Raw genomic sequence first — 17941 nt, forward strand, 5'->3', positions numbered from 1 at the left:
TTCTCACAGTGGGAACACCAGTGTTGATGTCACATCTTTGACGCTTTTAATCTGATTTATACAGAAATGTGTCATTTTATTAAGTCCGCTTAATCTCATCTGCGCGTTGGCCCGTGCGAGCTATATGCTAAACCAGTGTTTTTCAACCACTGTGCCGCGGCACACTAGTGTGCCGTGAGATACAGTCTGGTGTGCCGTGGGAGATTATGTAATTTCACCTATTTGGGTTAAAAATATTTTTTGCAAACCTGCAGCTACAGTCAAATCAAATCAAATCAACTTTATTTATAGAGCACATTTAAAATTTACCACAGGGGTAGCCAAAGTAGTCTGCAAATTATATGTTTTTGTTGAGTGTCGGGGCTGTCTAGAGCTCGGCAGAGTAACCGTGTAATATTCTTCCATATCAGTAGGTGGCAGCCGGTAGCTAATTGCTTTGTAGATGTCGGAAACAGCGGGAGGCAGCGTGCAGGTAAAAAAAGTATCTAATGCGTAAACCAAAAATACACAAAAGGTGAGTGCCCCTAAGAAAAGGCATTGAAGCGTAGGGAAGGCTATGCAGAACGAAACTAAAACTGAACTGGCTACAAAGTAAACAAAAACAGAATGCTGGACGACAGCAAAGACTTACTGTGGATCACAGACAGCGTCCACAATGTACATCCGAACATGACATGACAATCAACAATGTCCCCACAAAGAAGGATAAAAACAACTGAAATATTCTTGATTGCTAAAACAAAGTAGATGCGGGAAATATCACTCAAAGGAAGACATGAAACTGCTACAGGAAAATACCAAAAAAAGAGAAAAAGCCACCAAAATAGGAGCGCAAGACAAGAACTAAAACACTACACACAGGAAAACAGCAAAAAACTCAAAATAAGTCACGGCGTGATGTCACAGGTGGGGGCAGTACACCTACTTTGAGACAAGAGCTATATCGATGCATGCTTGGTTATGGTTTAAAGTCATATTCAACAACTGCGACAACGACTTTTTACTGTCAACTGAGTTTTGTTTTTTAATGATTTCTGCTGATGGTGTGCCTCCGGATTTTGTCAACGCAAAAAATGTGCCTTGGCTCAAAAAAGGTTGAAAAACACTGTGCTAAACATCGTTTTTTTGTATATGGACTCTGGCTTGACATCGTACATTGTCCTCGTTTTACTGCTGCAAGCAGACAACTTTAACGTCAAAGATGTACGACAAAACATATGTGTCGTTGGCTGATCGGGTTTATGGAAAATAATTACTTGGCAGTCAAAAATAGTGTTCCTATGACTCATAAGGATGGAACACAGAACATTAAAATCATTTTAGTATATCTTGTTAAGGAAAACTTTGTTTTGCATCTAATAGAAACATTGTTCATGTTCCATATAGGCCAGGGATGTCAAACGTACGGCCCTTGGGCCGGAACAGGCCTACAAACAGGTTGTTGAACAGTTTAAGAAAAACCTTTCTCAACCAGCTATTGCAAGGAATTTAGGGATTTCACCATCTATGGTCCGTAATATCATCAAAAGGTTCAGAGAATCTGGAGAAATCACTGCAAGTAAGCAGCTAAGCCCGTGACCTTCGATCCCTCAGGCTGTACTGCATCAGCAAGCGACATCAGTGTGTAAAGGATATCACCACATGGGCTCAGGAACACTTCAGAAACCCACTGTCAGTAACTACAGTTGGTCGCTACATCTGTAAGTGCAAGCTAAAACTCTCCTATGCAAGGCGAAAACCGTTTATCAACAACACCCAGAAACGCCGTCGGCTTCGCTGGGCCTGAGCTCATCTAAGATGGACTGATACAAAGTGGAAAAGTGTTCTGTGGTCTGACGAGTCCACATTTCAAATTGTTTTTGGAAACTGTGGACGTCGTGTCCTCCGGACCAAAGAAGAAAAGAACCATCCGGATTGTTATAGGCGCAAAGTTGAAAAGGCAGCATCTGTGATGGTATGGGGGCGTATTAGTGCCCAAGACATGGGTAACTTACACATCTGTGAAGGCGCCATTAATGCTGAAAGGTACATACAGGTTTTGGAGCAACATATGCTGCCATCCAAGCAACGTTACCATGGACGCCCCTGCTTATTTCAGCAAGACAATGCCAAGCCACATGTTACATCAACGTGGCTTCATAGTAAAAGAGTGCGGGTACTAGACTGGCCTGCCTGTAGTCCAGACCTGTCTCCCATTGAAAATGTGTGGCGCATTATGAAGCCTAAAATACCACAACGGAGACCCCCGGACTGTTGAACAACTTAAGCTGTACATCAAGCAAGAATGGGAAAGAATTCCACCTGAGAAGCTTAAAAAATGTGTCTCCTCAGTTCCCAAACGTTTACTGAATGTTGTTAAAAGGAAAGGCCATGTAACACAGTGGTGAACATGCCCTTTCCCAACTACTTTGGCACGTGTTGCAGCCATGAAATTCTAAGTTAATTATTATTTGCAAAAAAAAAAAAAGTTTATGAGTTTGAACATCAAATATGTTGTCTTTGTAGTGCATTCAATTGAATATGGGTGGAAAATGATTTGCAAATCATTGTATTCCGTTTATATTTACATCTAACACAATTTCCCAATATATATATATATATATATATATATACACCCATGTATATACACATACATATACGTGTGTGTGCAGTACACAGTCACATTTGACTACAACCTATTAATAGTAAAAAAAATATGCATATTTAAGTATGTCTTATAGTACTGTTTCTGTATGACAGTACAGTATATGTCTTATTTTCTATCATTATGTCGACTATATTGTTTAAAAGGAGTGTAAATGTGACTATAGGGGTGTTATTTCATGTCGAGAGGGCTCTAACACTGTTTAAAAAACAATACGTTGTAAACTGTTTTTTAATGCTGTGACTATGAAAATATTTGATTTATAAATAATTCCTACTTTGTGGAAATTCACTTGTCGGGTTTGGAACAAATGAACCATGACAAACAAGGGAGGAGTGTACTGTATGTCATTTAGTCCTGCAATGTCAACATACTGTATATATGTTGTAGTGTCTGATACCCTTAAATCATCATTTATTATTTTACTTAATAAGCTATTATCGATTATATATTTATTCATCACAATGTGTGTTGGCTTGAGCTATAATAAACTCTGCATTTATCTATTACATTATTATTTAGACTAATTATTTAGGATATTCATCACACATCCTGCACTGCTATTCAATGTTTCTGTCCATTTTCATGACTAATTCTTTATCTCTTTTTTTTTTTCTACAGCAAAATGGGAACCTGCTACAGACAAGAAGTACACAAACTAGTAACAGCAGTGACCAAGAGAAGGGTTAGAATTAAATCAGCTGTGCTTCTTCCTACCCCTTTTCAGTTGAATGGTGCACATGTAAACATGTGATGCTCCTTAATGTAAAGGTGTGTTATGTTCCAAATCATCTAAACCAGAGCAAAGTTTTTCCACAAAGGGCCGCATACTGAAAGTCAGAACAAGAGGGTGCCATTTTTATTTTGTAAAAAAAAAAAAAAAAAAGCTAAAACACACATTTGAATACATTTAAAGACACACATGTGCCAGTTTTTTGAGGAATTAATTTTGATGCCATTCATTTATTTTGAAAAAACCCCAAAAACTAATATATACATAAAATATTGCATTCTGAAAAAACAATAGTAAATTTATAAGAGGGGAAAAAAGAAACATTGTGTTTCTGAAAAGGAGCAGGAAGAAGCAAAAGCTTATGATGACGCCCCATAATTTAGATGTAATAATAATAATCTGATTCTCTGTCAACCAGACAATACATAATGACTGGGGATGTCCGATAATGGATTTTTGCCGATATTCGATATTGTCCAACTCTTTAATTACCGATACCGATATCAACCGATATATGCAGTCGTGGAATTAACACATTATTATGCCTAATTTGGACAACCAGGTATGGTGAAGATAAGGTAGTTTTAAATTTTTTTTATAAAATAAGATAAATAAATTAAAAACATTTTCTTGAATAAAAAAGAAAGTAAAACAATATAAAAACAGTTACATAGAAACTAGTAATTAATGAAAATGACTAAAATTAACTGTTAAAGGTTAGTACTATTACTGGACCAATCATGTGTGCTTACGGACTGTATCCCTTGCAGACTGTATTGATATATATTGATATATAATGTAGGAACCAGAATATTAAGAACAGAAAGAAACAACCCTTTTGTGTGAATGACTGTAAATGGGGGAGGGAGTTTTTTTGGGTTGATGCACTAATTGTAAGTGTATCTTGTGTTTTTTATGTTGATTTAATAAAAACAAACAAAAAAAAACAACAAAAAAAACCGATACCGATAAAAAAAAAAACGATACCGATAATTTCCGATATTACATTTTAACGCATTTATCGGCCGATAATATCGGATGACATCTCTAATAATGACCTCATATAACAATATTTGGTATATAACTACAGGCAGGGCCGGCCCAAGGCATAAGCGTACTAAGCGCTGGCTTAGGGCCCCGCGGCCACCAGGGGGCCCCCAAAAGCAATTAACAAAAAATTATTATTTTTTATTTTTTGCATGTACGAGTCTGACTGATGATTTCTAAATGATCAAAGATATATTATTGTACAAAAACACAATTTTAGGTCAACATTTTTGCACATTGCTGTTTCAGGTTTTTGTTACCAAAAATAATAAAGTGAATCAGAATCAGCTTTATTGTCCAGTTATGTTTAACACACATGGAATTTAACTTCAGTAGACTGCGCTCTCTTTGTACAAAGTAAACATTAAATATGAACAATTAACTAAAAATATAAACTAGTAATTAAAGACTAATATGTACAAGACTGATGAGACAAGATGACACTTTTACTGTAAATACAAAGCTTTATCACTTGGACTGTTCAACCCCAGGCCACTCTTGTAGCTGAATGTTTTCTACATTTTAAGATTAGGAACCATATGTGGCACTCTGGACATCATTCGTTCATTCATTGGTATTATTTATGTTCTTAACTGGGCCACCCCCATATCTTTATAAATGACATGTCATTTGTAAAGACATGCCAGGCTGACAATAGGATAATGTAAACAACACTGCCAGAGCCGCAATGAGTTTATAGTAGGTGTGAATGATCAATCAATATTATTGGCAGAAATAGAGGGCCCCAAAATCAAATTTTGCTTAGGGCCCCATGGAGGCTTGGGCCGGCACTGACTACAGGTGACAAAGCGTATTGTTATTTGTTTTAGTATCAAAAAGACTGTTTAAAAAAAAAAAAAATTTTTACTGTATTTTTGTTTTTGTTTTTATTTCAACAATATGCTGCAGGGCAACACAACTCGAGCTGTGGGCCGCAATTGGCCCGCGGGCTACACTTAGAACACCTCTGAACCAAACCATTAAATCACACACACACACACACACACACACATCTCAGTGCACTCCAAGTGATGTCGTAAAAAAAAAAAAAAGAAAAAAAAAAAGAAGGGGGAATTTCAGTCAAGTACTGACCCCGCTGTGCCCGGGCCTTGTTAAACAGGACAGTGGGTCTTCATAAAGGAAGAGAAACATGGAAAAGAACGAAGGAGGAGAAGCCAAGACGTATCCGTCCATGCTGCTGCAACAAAAGAGGCCTTCAAAACAGGGTCACATGGCCTGCTAAAATAGCGGGGGGTGTAGTAGTTGAGACATTGTATTGATTTCCACAAATCACGCATGCATCTTGCCGGGTCAAGAGGCCGGCAAACGGGGGTGTGGGCTAAGTGCTGGAATCACAGGCACATACATGTACCAGCAACAATGCTCACAATGTTGTGCTGCTATAAAACATTAAGACCTTTGCACGGCAGAGAAGCTTCACTTCACCGCGACGTCAGCTTAAGAGGAGTTCGTCTCAGCCTGAAAATGTCGAAAGAGGTGCACGCGTTGCCAAAAGTGTCCATAGCTGGGAATGTCGGACATGTCTGCTTCTAATAAAAGCAGCAGCTGGGCCACAATGGGGGGGGAAGGCTGAAAATATGTCAATAAAAGAGGCTATTTCACAGTAAAACGTAGTCAGAGGAGGTACAAGAATAGGATTGTATTATAGTGTTAAGTCATGCTACTGTGTGCCCCTAAACATGCCTTATTAATATTTTGATCATTACCATCCTGTATTATAATCACTGTTGCTCCACCGATTGAAGGGACGAGTCAGGATAGTCGAGGAATTATTGTTATCTGTTCTGAAAAAAGGTGGACTTTTTCTGCCAGCAACAATAAAGTCCTGCCTATTGCTATGATGTCGTGTTCTATGCTGCTCCCAGCTAGGGGGCGTGTATATATATATATATATATATATATATATATATATATATATATATATATATATATATATATATATATATATATATATATGGTAACACTTTAGTATGGGGAACACATTGTAAGTAACAAAGACTTAATTAAGAGTTATTTGGACACCAGAGGAAAATATAAGGGTTAGGGTTACTATAATAAGCAATAATTCTGAGGTTATTGAGGGAAGACTCTTTTGTTGTATAATAAGGCCATGCAGAATAAGGTATTACTAAGTACTTAATAATGACAAATTAAGAGCCAATATGTTACTAATTTGCATGTTAATAAGCAACTAATTAATGGTGAATATGTTCCCCATACTAAAATGTTACCATATATATAGATAGATAGATAGATAGATAGATAGATAGATAGATAGATAGATAGATAGATAGATAGATAGATAGATAGATAAAGTAAAGTTAAAGTACCAATGGTTGTCACACACACAATAGGTGTGGTGAAATTTTTCCTCTGCATTTGACCCATCTCCTTGTTCACCCCCTGGGAGGTGAGGGGAGCAATGAGCGGCAGCGGTGCCGCGCCTGGGAATCATTTTTGGTGATTTAACCCCCAATTCCAACCCTTGATGCTGAGTGTCAAGCAGGGAGGTAATGGTTCCCATTCTTATAGTCTTTGATAGATAGACAGATAGATAGGTAGATAGATAGATAGATAGATAAATAGATAGATAGATAGAGAGAGAGCGAGAGAGAGAGAGCGAGAGAGAGCGAGAGAGAGCGAGAGAGAGAGAGAGAGAGAGAGAGAGAGAGAGAGAGAGAGAGAGAGAGAGAGAGAGAGAGAGAGAGAGAGAGAGAGAGAGAATGCCTTACAGCTTGTTTAAGGAATCCTCTTTCTGCTGCTCATCCAGACTATACAATAGTAGGCTGTTGCCATGGTGATGTCTGCTCCAATGAAGTTGTGACTGTCTTCTTTACGCATCAGTTTCAGGGATGAAAGCAACGAAAGTTGAAATGCAAAATAAAACGGCGCATAATTATGAAATGTTAATTAGCAGATTATTATAACGTGTTTAAATAGCTTTACTTTGCATTTGTAATCATGTATTCTTTTTGAGGTTCAATTTTGATTTATTGCAGACATATCTCCAAAAACTAAATCGATTTTACAATATTACCTAATATTAAACATAAATAATATCAATACATTACACACCTAAACGATGTGTATTTTTTTCATTTAAATCGACTTTAAAAATAATAATATATTGATTTTTCTCATATCAAATTCAAAATCATATTTCAGCACATTCACCTTCATAATTTATCAGAACCGTTTTAAACTTTCTAAGTTCCTTTAGTAAAATAATTACACTTACATGCACCAAAATTAAATTTACATGTAAATAAATAATTTCCCATAAAAAGAAGAATTGATTATTGAAATAATCAGATTGCTGAATTACAGCAAAATATATATATATATATATATGTGGTAAATTGAAGCCTTAATTCCCTAAAACATCTGAAATATGTACGCCATAACGAGCGGCTGCAATAATTAAATAAAAGGCAATTAGGCAAAATAAAAGTGCAATCTTGAAGGGAAAAAACATTGTTAAAATGAAATAAAAAGTGTTTATTTCGTCTGCGTGCTCTATACTACTATTATAGTACTACAGTATTGTTTATATAAAGTGTATTTTTTTTATTTTATTTTATAGACCTTTATTTATAATATGCAGAATTTACATACAATCAAGAAATAATAATAATCAAAACAAGTAGAAAAACAGTACAAAACAGCGCCAGGGGGTTGTAAGCTCAATAAAGTAAATAAAATGGAACACAATATATATATATATATATATATATATATATATATATATATATATATATGTGTGTGTGTGTGTGTGTGTGTGTGTGTGTGTGTGTGTGTGTGTGTGTGTGTGTGTGTGTGTAACAAAATGTAAACACAAGTTCCGTGAATAATACAAATTTGATATTTTCACAGCTTTTTGGTTGTTGGAGGCAGAGAGTGGTTTAAAGTAGAGTTTTCTCCTGCTCCGGCCCGGCTGCACCAAATGGTAAGATAAATGCATTTATTAAAGTCAAATACAAATAAGGCAACAGGAGAAGTATCCTACACTTCTCTTTTGTAAAGTAAATCTGAACATCAAGATATGGGCATCTACATCAACTATATGATTTGCCTGAGAAGCTGGACAGGACAAAAATAAATAAATAAATTAAATAAAAAAAATAAAAAATAGAGTTCTAATTCTTTTTTGAAAGGCACAAAAAATATTGTGAAACGTACATTTATGAATATAAAACTTAGCCAATAGCAGGGGCGTCACTAGCTTTTAAGGACAGGGGGGACTTAGCCCCCAGGAGATGCACAGGATGCGAGCGAACGTTACGCGCAAGCACAAAACTTCACAAACGGCTAACAAAGACTTAGAAATTATTCATTGTTATTATTATTATTTAAAAAAAATGCACGGGACGAAATGAAATGCTCCCCGGGACGATGGCTTTTAACCATTTTTTTTCTTTTTCTTTTTATGTATTTATTCATTTTACATTTTATATTAAATGTCTTGGTTTTTCCTCCCTCTGAAAATCCTATGAAATGTTTAAACAAGCCATCCTATAATAATACAACCGCTATTAATGTAACAATACAATAAAACAAATATATTTAATGATGTTGTTTTCATTATTTTAAGAATAGGCTAATGTACATTACTTTATATAGATTCTACAAGAAACACACAACTTAAAAACTAAATTATTTATAATTGCACACACAAGGTTTTGTGCAGCTTCACTCATTGTACAGGAAGATAATGTGCTTCGTACACTTGCAGGACCGCAAGCAAGGTCGCAGAGAAAATGCGGACTGGAATTTGAGTGATGTGGGCATTTTCTATATGAACAAGTGGAATGGATTGGATACTGACGCACTAAAGGGGGCTACGAAGTGAGGGGAAACTGAGTGAATAGTAACAGGTTATATGATTATTTATTTAAACTCATATTCGGGCCACTTTATAATGAATATGTATTTGTAAAAAAAAATAAAAAAAAAATAAAATATATATAACACCAAATTATTTAGGGGGCTTAAGAATATTTTAGGGGGGCTTGAACCTCCCTAAAATAGGCCTAACAACGCCAATAGTATAATGAGGTTGCACAGGTACAATTCCTTTTCAAATGTATGCATATAAAGTGCAGTTTGCTGACAGTGACGCACAGCGCTGCCATTGGCCAGCTCGCCCACAACTCCTCCCTCTTAATAAATCCAGTGTGTGTGTGTGTGTGTGTGTGAGTGTGTGAGTGTGTGAGTGAGTGAGAGTGTGTGTTGTGAAAAGACAGCCAACGCCGTGCGAGCACATTCCACTCTGCGCAAAAGCATGCGCACTTTTTCTGCGCGCACATGACAGCCGGCAGGGACTTTTTCCTCTCTTATAATAATAATAATAATAATAATAATAATAATGCTGACGTGCATGCATTTTTAAGCTGACTAGAGAGTGCGCTCCGTCTTATAAATAGACTTTTTTTCCCACCCCTTTTTTCTTTTTAAAAAGCTGCCTTTTCTTCTCTAAAATTGGCTCCCGTACAAACAGCCGCGTTGGATCCGTCGGCGTACTGCGAGACTCCGGTGTACAACCCGGATCTCTGCCCCAACATGATCGCCGCGCAGGCCAAGCTGGTGTACCACCTCAACAAATACTACAACGAGAAGTGCCAGTCCCGCAAGGCGGCCATCTCCAAGAGCATCCGCGAGGTGTGCAAGGTGGTGTCGGACGTGCTGAAGGAGGTGGAGGTGCAGGAGCCGCGCTTCATCAGCTCGCTCAGCGAGATGGACAACCGCTTCGAGGGCCTGGAGGTCATCTCGCCCAACGAGTTCGAGGTGGTGCTCTACCTCAACCAGATGGGCGTCTTCAACTTCGTGGACGACGGCTCGCTGCCGGGCTGCGCCGTGCTGAAGCTGAGCGACGGCCGCAAGCGGAGCATGTCCCTCTGGGTGGAGTTCATCACCGCCTCCGGCTACCTCTCGGCGCGCAAGATCCGCTCCCGCTTCCAGACGCTGGTGGCGCAGGCGGTGGACAAGTGCAGCTACCGCGACGTGGTGAAGATGGTGGCGGACACCAGCGAGGTGAAGCTGCGCATCCGCGACCGCTACGTGGTGCAGATCACGCCCGCCTTTAAGTGCACCGGCATCTGGCCGAGGAGCGCCGCGCACTGGCCGCTGCCGCACATCCCCTGGCCGGGGCCCAACCGGGTGGCGGAGGTCAAGGCGGAGGGCTTCAACCTCCTCTCCAAGGAGTGCTACTCGCTCAACGGCAAGCAGAGCTCGGCCGAGAGCGACGCCTGGGTGCTGCAGTTCGCCGAGGCCGAGAACCGCCTGCTGCTCGGCGGCTGCAGGAAGAAGTGCCTCTCGGTGCTGAAGACGCTGCGGGACCGCCACCTGGAGCTGCCGGGCCAGCCGCTCAACAACTACCACATGAAGACTCTGGTCTCCTACGAGTGCGAGAAGCACCCGCGGGAGTCGGACTGGGACGAGAACTGCTTGGGGGACCGCATGAACGGGATTCTATTGCAGCTCATCTCCTGTTTGCAGTGCCGGAGGTGTCCGCACTACTTCCTGCCCAGCCTGGACCTCTTCCAGGGCAAGCCGCACTCGGCCCTGGAGAACGCCGCCAAGCAGACGTGGCGGCTGGCGAGAGAAATATTGACCAACCCCAAGAGCTTGGAGAAACTCTGAGGTAACAACCAGGAGACAACACAAAAAAACCCCGCTCCTAATTCTTATCAGGACGCATTTTTTTTTAATAATCCCCCCTCCCAAAAAAAAATGTTCCAAACACACACATGTACATTTATACTGTAAATGTCTTCATATTTGTGGTAACAGATTGTGAATGTTGTTCTGTGACACCTGTTTGGGATATTAATTTATATATCTAGTCTGTCCTTTTATTCCAGTTTACATTTTGAGTGTCAAACATTCCATCAATTTACTTGAATTTATTTTAATTTAAGGTACTTTTTATTGGCTGTTGTTTTTTTGTTTTTTTTTGTTTTTTTAATATATATTATATATATATTTCCTCTGCCGTGCTTTTTTAGTCACAAGATTTGTTTTCTACAAAAAAAAATGACAACCTATAATAAATATAGTAAATATATATTACGTTCAAATTGAAAAAGAAATGCACTTGAAAAAAAAAAACACTGGATTATAACATCTGTGATCTGTTTTGTTTTTAATTGTCCTCACTTTATTTAAAGAGCTAATAAAAAACGAGTTGTTATATAATTGTTGGCTTTTATTAAACGTGTTTAAAAAAACAATAAATAAAACAACTTGAATTTAGACGTGTTGCATGGAATTCACTAATGTGCATTAAATAAGGCCAATGCATTTGCACGAAATTACCTTTTTTTTTTTTACGCGTCCAAGCGATCTTAAGACGCAAGCTTACCTTTGGGCTGACTCGTTTAAAGGCCGGCTCGTCCTCGTCCACCTCGAAGTAGATTTCGCTGGTGGTGATGGACAAAGTCCCCTTGGCCACCAGGCCTGGCGCGACCAGCTGGGCCGGGCTGCTCAGAACCACTGCGCCTATGTGGGTCGGATATATTCCAAGTAAAAATACATATATGTGCAAATAATGGAGTATCCAAAAAATACTCCTTTTTTTTTTTTTTTAGCATTTAGTACAATTTTAACTGTGCAGGGTTTGCATCATCAATTAAAAATACATATGTCTGCAAAACGTTATGACAATGTGTGTCTGCAGCATGCACTGGTGCAGAAACAAGAAAATGACCTATAATTGTTTTGCAAAAAAGTGCAGCACACGCATGAAAAAGGAGAAATTATGTGGGGAAAAAAGAGAAATTCACTATAATTTTTTTAGCAAAACAGTGAAGCACACATGCAAAATAGGATACATAATGCAGAAAAAAGAAAAGAAAATTCACGATAATTGTTTTGCAAAAAAGTGCAGCACACATGCAGATAAAAGGACAAATTATGAAGGAAAAAATGAAACTTCATTATAATTGTTTAGCAAAAGGTGCAGCCCACATGCAAAAAAGGACAACGTGCAGGAAAAAAAAAAGAAAATTCACTGTAATTGTTTTGCAAAAAATTGCAGCACACATGCATAAAAAAGACAAATTATGCAGGAAAAAAAGAACATTCACTGTACTTGTTTTGCAAAAAAAAAAGTGCAGCACATGCAAAAAAGGACATAACATGCAGGAAAAAAAAGAAAATTCACAATAATTGTTTTGCAAAAAAGTGCAGCGCACATGCAAGAAAAAAGACATAATATGCAGGGGAAAAAACACATTCACTGTAATTGTTTTGCAAAAAAAGTGCAGCACATGCAAACAAGGACATAGCATGCAAGGAAAAAAGAAAATTCACCATAATTGTTTTGCAAAAAAAGTGCAGCACACTTGCATGATAATGAACATAATATGCAGAAAAAAAGAAAATTCACTGTAATTGTTTTGCAAAAAAAGTGCAGCACATGCAAACAAGGACATGGGTTTTGAACCGAGGATGTCGTTGTGGCTTGTGCAGCCCTTTGAGACACTTGTGATTTAGGGCTATATAAATAAACATTGATTGATTGACATAATATGCAGGAAAAAAAGAAAATTCACTGTAATTGTTTTGCAAAAAAAGTGCAGCACATGCAAAAAAGGACATAATATGCAGGAAAAAAAAGAAAATTCACTATAATTGTTTTGCAAAAAAGTGCAGCGCACATGCAAAAAAGGACATAATATGCAGGAAAAAAAGAAAATTCACTATAATTGTTTTGCAAAAAAGTGCAGCGCACATGCAAGAAAAAAGACATAATATGCAGGGGGAAAAACACATTCACTGTAATTGTTTTGCAAAAAAAGTGCAGCACATGCAAACAAGGACATGGGTTCTGAACCGAGGATGTCGTTGTGGCTTGTGCAGCCCTTTGAGACACTTGTGATTTAGGGCTATATAAATAAACATTGATTGATTGATTGATTGATTGACATAATATGCAGGAAAAAAAGAAAATTCACTGTAATTGTTTTGCAAAAAAAGTGCAGCACATGCAAACAAGGACATGGGTTTTGAACCGAGGATGTCGTTGTGGCTTGTGCAGCCCTTTGAGACACTTGTGATTTAGGGCTATATAAATAAACATTGATTGATTGACATAATATGCAGGAAAAAAAGAAAATTCACTGTAATTGTTTTGCAAAAAAAGTGCAGCACATGCAAAAAAGGACATAATATGCAGGAAAAAAAAGAAAATTCACTATAATTGTTTTGCAAAAAAGTGCAGCGCACATGCAAAAAAGGACATAACATGCAGGGAAAAAAGAAAATTCACTATAATTGTTTTGCAAAAAAAGTGCAGCACACATGCAAGAAAAAAGACATAATATGCAGGAAAAACAAATACATTCACTGTAATTGTTTTGCAAAAAAAGTGCAGCACATGCAAACAAGGACATGGGTTCTGAACCGAGGATGTCGTTGTGGCTTGTGCAGCCCTTTGAGACACTTGTGATTTAGGGCTATATAAATAAACATTGATTGATTGATTGATTGACATAATATGCATGAAAAAAAGACAATTCATTGTAATTGTTTTGCAAAAAAAGTGCAGCAAATGCAAACAAGGACATAATATGCAGGAAAAAAGAAAATTCACTCTAATTGTTTTGCAAAAAAGTGCAGCGCACATGCATGAAAAAGGACATAATATGCAGAAAAAAAGAAAATTCCCTGTAATTGTTTTGCAAATAAAGTGCAGCACATGCAAACAAGGACATGGGTTCTGAACCGAGGATGCCGTTGTGGCTTGTGCAGCCCTTTGAGACACTTGTGATTTAGGGCTATATAAATAAACATTGATTGATTGATTGATTGACATAATATGCAAGAAAACAAGAAAATTCACTGTAATTGTTTTGCAAAAAAGTGCAGCACACATGCAAAAAAGGACATAATATGCAGAAAAAAAGTGCATTCACTGTAATTGTTTTGCAAAAAAAAAAAGTGCAGCACATGCAAACAAGGACATAACATGCAGGGAAAAAAGAAAATTCACTATAATTGTTTTTCAAAAAAAGTGCAGCACACATGCATGAAAAAAGACATAATATGCAGAAAAAAAAGAAAATTCACTGTAATTGTTTTGCAAAAAAGTGCAGCACACATGCAAAAAAAGGACATAATATGCAGAAAAAAAGTACATTCACTGTAATTGTTTTGCAAAAAAGTGCAGCACACATGCAAACAAGGACATAACATGCAGGGAAAAAAGAAAATTCACTGTAATTGTTTTGCAAAAAAAGTGCAGCGCACATGCATGAAAAAGGACATAATATGCAGAAAAAAAGAACATTCCCTGTAACTGTTTTGCAAAAAAGTGCAGCGCACATGCATGAAAAAGGACAATCTAAAACAAAATGCAAACAGTTAACTGCATTACACTGCATCAAAATGCTGCCTTCAAGTTTACATCAGTTGATTTTATCACACCGTTATTGTGCATTGTTCACCCCTGACTGGAGAGCCAAGATATTTATCGATCCCTTAAAGTCAAGAGGAGCCACTTCAACCTAACATCCATCTTCATTTGCGTCGCAGGGCCAATTATGGCTGATAGTGTTACAGGACACAAGTGGATTTGGGCTCTCTGATCCCTCCATGCCGGAGCTGCAACCCCCAACCCATACCAGCATCCATGCACCCCCATCACTAACTACATGCACTAAGACGGAATTTGCTCGGTGCTTTATTTTTGCTGATGCTATCTGTTTATATCACACTGGAGTGAATACTGCACACACCTCATTACAGTATTTCACCTTGTAAACACCCAAGTGACGTCATTGGAGGTAATCCCATTGATAAGAAGCATATTCTTGTATTATGTTACGCATTGTGACTGTACTTTCAATTTAAAGGTTGACGCTTTATGTGATGAACTACAGACACACACACACACACACACACACACACACACACACACACACACACACACACACACACACACACACACACACATGCACAAGCCTGAAGCAGTGCAGCCATTGCTCATGCAGAGGAAGAGGATTAGGCTGCATAATCCCCTCAGAGATCCTTCCATAATTAGGCGATATGGCATTAAAATGTTTACACAAGAATAATGAAATTAAGGGCAAGTTAACACAGGCTTGGGGAGCGTATGTAGGTTAAATTCCCGGGCAGTCTTCGGATTATCGGTGCAAATGTTAGTCCGAGGGGGGAATTTGCTGCAAGGGAAGAACATGTCTCATTCCGGCTGCAGTGTATTTTTGGGCGATGGGGTTATATTATGGGAGTAATTCATCCTGCCTATGAAAATGCACACAAAGTTAGACAACGACAAAAGGTGACACGGACACTTCTTTAGGGACATTTGCACTTTCTACACACTACTAAGAGCCATTGGAAACACTAGAGTGAGGCTGAGTGTGTTATTGTCGCTTCAGTCCGCATGCATCGTACAGGGAGACATATCCTTAAATTTGAAAATGATTAGCTCTCAGTAAAAAATAAATCAGATTTTTATCTTTGATAGCCTTACAATGTGGTTCTTGAAAAAGTGTACTTAATGAAGTGCCTTTTTAAAAATCCCCATTCAGGCTGAATAAAACATGCACTCAGATTTAGGAAAAAATACATAAAACCCTCAGAATTATTTAGTTTTCCATTTTTTATTTTATTTTTTCAAAATAAAATGTCAGGTTTATATATTTATTGTCCTCATAGAATGTAAAATCCGTGTGCTTTTGCAAAACGCAGACATTCAAATTCTCTTTTGAGTCTTTTAATTTCTAGCTAAGACTGCATTTTGTAAAAGAAAACATGTAAAAAAAAAAGGATACACTTGTAAGACTTCACTTTTTTGTTGATTAAACATGGCTAAATGAAAAATACCCTAAACTTTGTTGTTATACTGAAGTTGACAAAGAAAATAGTCAATATTTTGTATTTTCAGTCTGGCTCATATGCGCCTTTATGATGTTCTGGTGTGTTTATTTTTAGAATATGCAGCAGGCCAATTAAATAAAACCAAATTTAGACATCCCTGTTGTAGGATGACAAACAATGTTGTGGCACTGGAGTACAAGCCGGTATCATACATCCACGCATTATTATATGAATATGTGAAGAGGCGTGTAAAGGCTGGGCTGGTTTTCAGCTGCACGAAGAAGACGAGGGAGCACACAAAGGGTAACGTCTAATGCCAGCGGTTCCGTCATTGTAGAGGGCAAACCAAGGGTTTACAGCCGTCTCAGGCTCCGCCCCCTCCCCTTGGCAGGAGGCGGAGTTTGGCTGGCTGACAAGAATCAAGTCTGGGATCTCTCATGAGGCCTGTTCATGTCGGCGATGATAAGATGGGAGCCAAGCAAGTACAGGGCGATCCAAAAACCAACAAAACACTGCTAACAATAAACATTGTGGAGAGAAGGCCGCAGCGCCCCCGCAGGAGGGAAGGCAAATTGCAATTTTGAAAAAAACTGCAAGAAAAAATATGTTCTAAATGTAAAAAAGAAATAAAATAAAATCAATTGTTTTGGCTTGTGGAACCTTTGAATACATTACCTTACTGCAGGGGTCACCAACCTTTTTGAAACCAAGAGCTACTTCTTGGGTACTGATTAATGCGAAGGGCTACCAGTTTCCATCCATCCATTTTCTACCGCTTATTCCCTTTGGGGTCGCTGGAGCCTATCTCAGCTACAATCGGGCGGAAGGCGGCGTACACCCTGGACAAGTCGCCACCTCATCGCAGGGGCTACCAGTTTGATACACACTTAAATAAATAGCCAGAAATAGCCAATTTGCTCAATTTACCTTTAACTCTATGTTATTATTAATAATTAATTATATTTATCTTTGTGGAAACACTGATCATCTTAATGATTTCTCACAATAAATATACATAGAAACAGATAAATATCAATATGCAACGCTTTATTTTGATATTTTCTCTAAGTGCACATTTTTTCAAATTGAACATTTTCAAATGATCACTTCTAAGACAGTCTTGTGAAATCACAATATCCCATTTTAACTAGCTAGCCACTAACATTTTTTAACAAATCATGAATTACTTTGCACCATGTTTGTACAAATAATAACTCATGTAAAATACAAAAGTCAACTCTCAAATTTTTAAATAAATCATGTCACACTTTGAACTGGACACCAAATCTGTTATCTGTTTCTTTGTCAGTTAGTGAAGACCAAGTCTTTAAAATATTTTCTTGGATTTTCAAATTCTATTTGAGTTTTTGTCTCTCTTAGAATTAAAAATGTCGAGCAAAGCGAGACCAGCTTGCTAGAAAATAAATACAATTTTAAAAATAGAGGCAGCTCACTGGTAAGTGCTGCTATTTGAGCTATTTTTAGAACAGGCCAGCGGGCTACTCATCTGGTCCTTACGGGCTACCTGTTGGTGACCCCTGCCTTACTGTATAAATCAGGGGTGTCATTTTAGATTGGGGGGCCACATGGAGAAAAATCTACTCCCAATTGGGCCGGACTGGTAAAATCACGGCACAATAACTTAAAAATAAAGA

At 38.0% G+C, this 17941-nt stretch overlaps 2 protein-coding genes across 5 annotated transcripts in view; one reads left to right on the forward strand and one right to left on the reverse strand.

Moving 5' to 3' along the window:
* Positions 1 to 17941, reverse strand: part of LOC133614516 (neurobeachin-like) — a 726573-nt gene that overhangs the window by 236913 nt on the left and 471719 nt on the right. For all 4 annotated transcript variants that reach the window (XM_061972518.1, XM_061972517.1, XM_061972519.1 and 1 more), the window contains one exon: positions 11806 to 11942. In XM_061972518.1, the coding sequence (XP_061828502.1) occupies positions 11806 to 11942 (137 nt within the window). The remainder of the gene's footprint in view (positions 1 to 11805; positions 11943 to 17941) is intronic.
* mab21l1 (mab-21-like 1) lies at positions 9716 to 11625 on the forward strand. The gene has a single exon (XM_061972524.2). The coding sequence runs from the start codon at positions 10005 to 10007 to the stop codon at positions 11082 to 11084; it is 1080 nt and encodes a 359-aa protein (XP_061828508.1). The 5' UTR covers positions 9716 to 10004; the 3' UTR covers positions 11085 to 11625.

Source organism: Nerophis lumbriciformis, linkage group LG17 (assembly GCF_033978685.3).
Source record: "Nerophis lumbriciformis linkage group LG17, RoL_Nlum_v2.1, whole genome shotgun sequence".
In the NCBI taxonomy this organism is placed as follows: Eukaryota; Metazoa; Chordata; class Actinopteri; order Syngnathiformes; family Syngnathidae; genus Nerophis; species Nerophis lumbriciformis.

Bases quoted from the DNA above. Each gene is read 5' to 3' on its own strand.
- mab21l1 (XM_061972524.2), top strand. From the start codon at position 10,005: ATGATCGCCGCGCAGGCCAAGCTGGTGTACCACCTCAACAAATACTAC.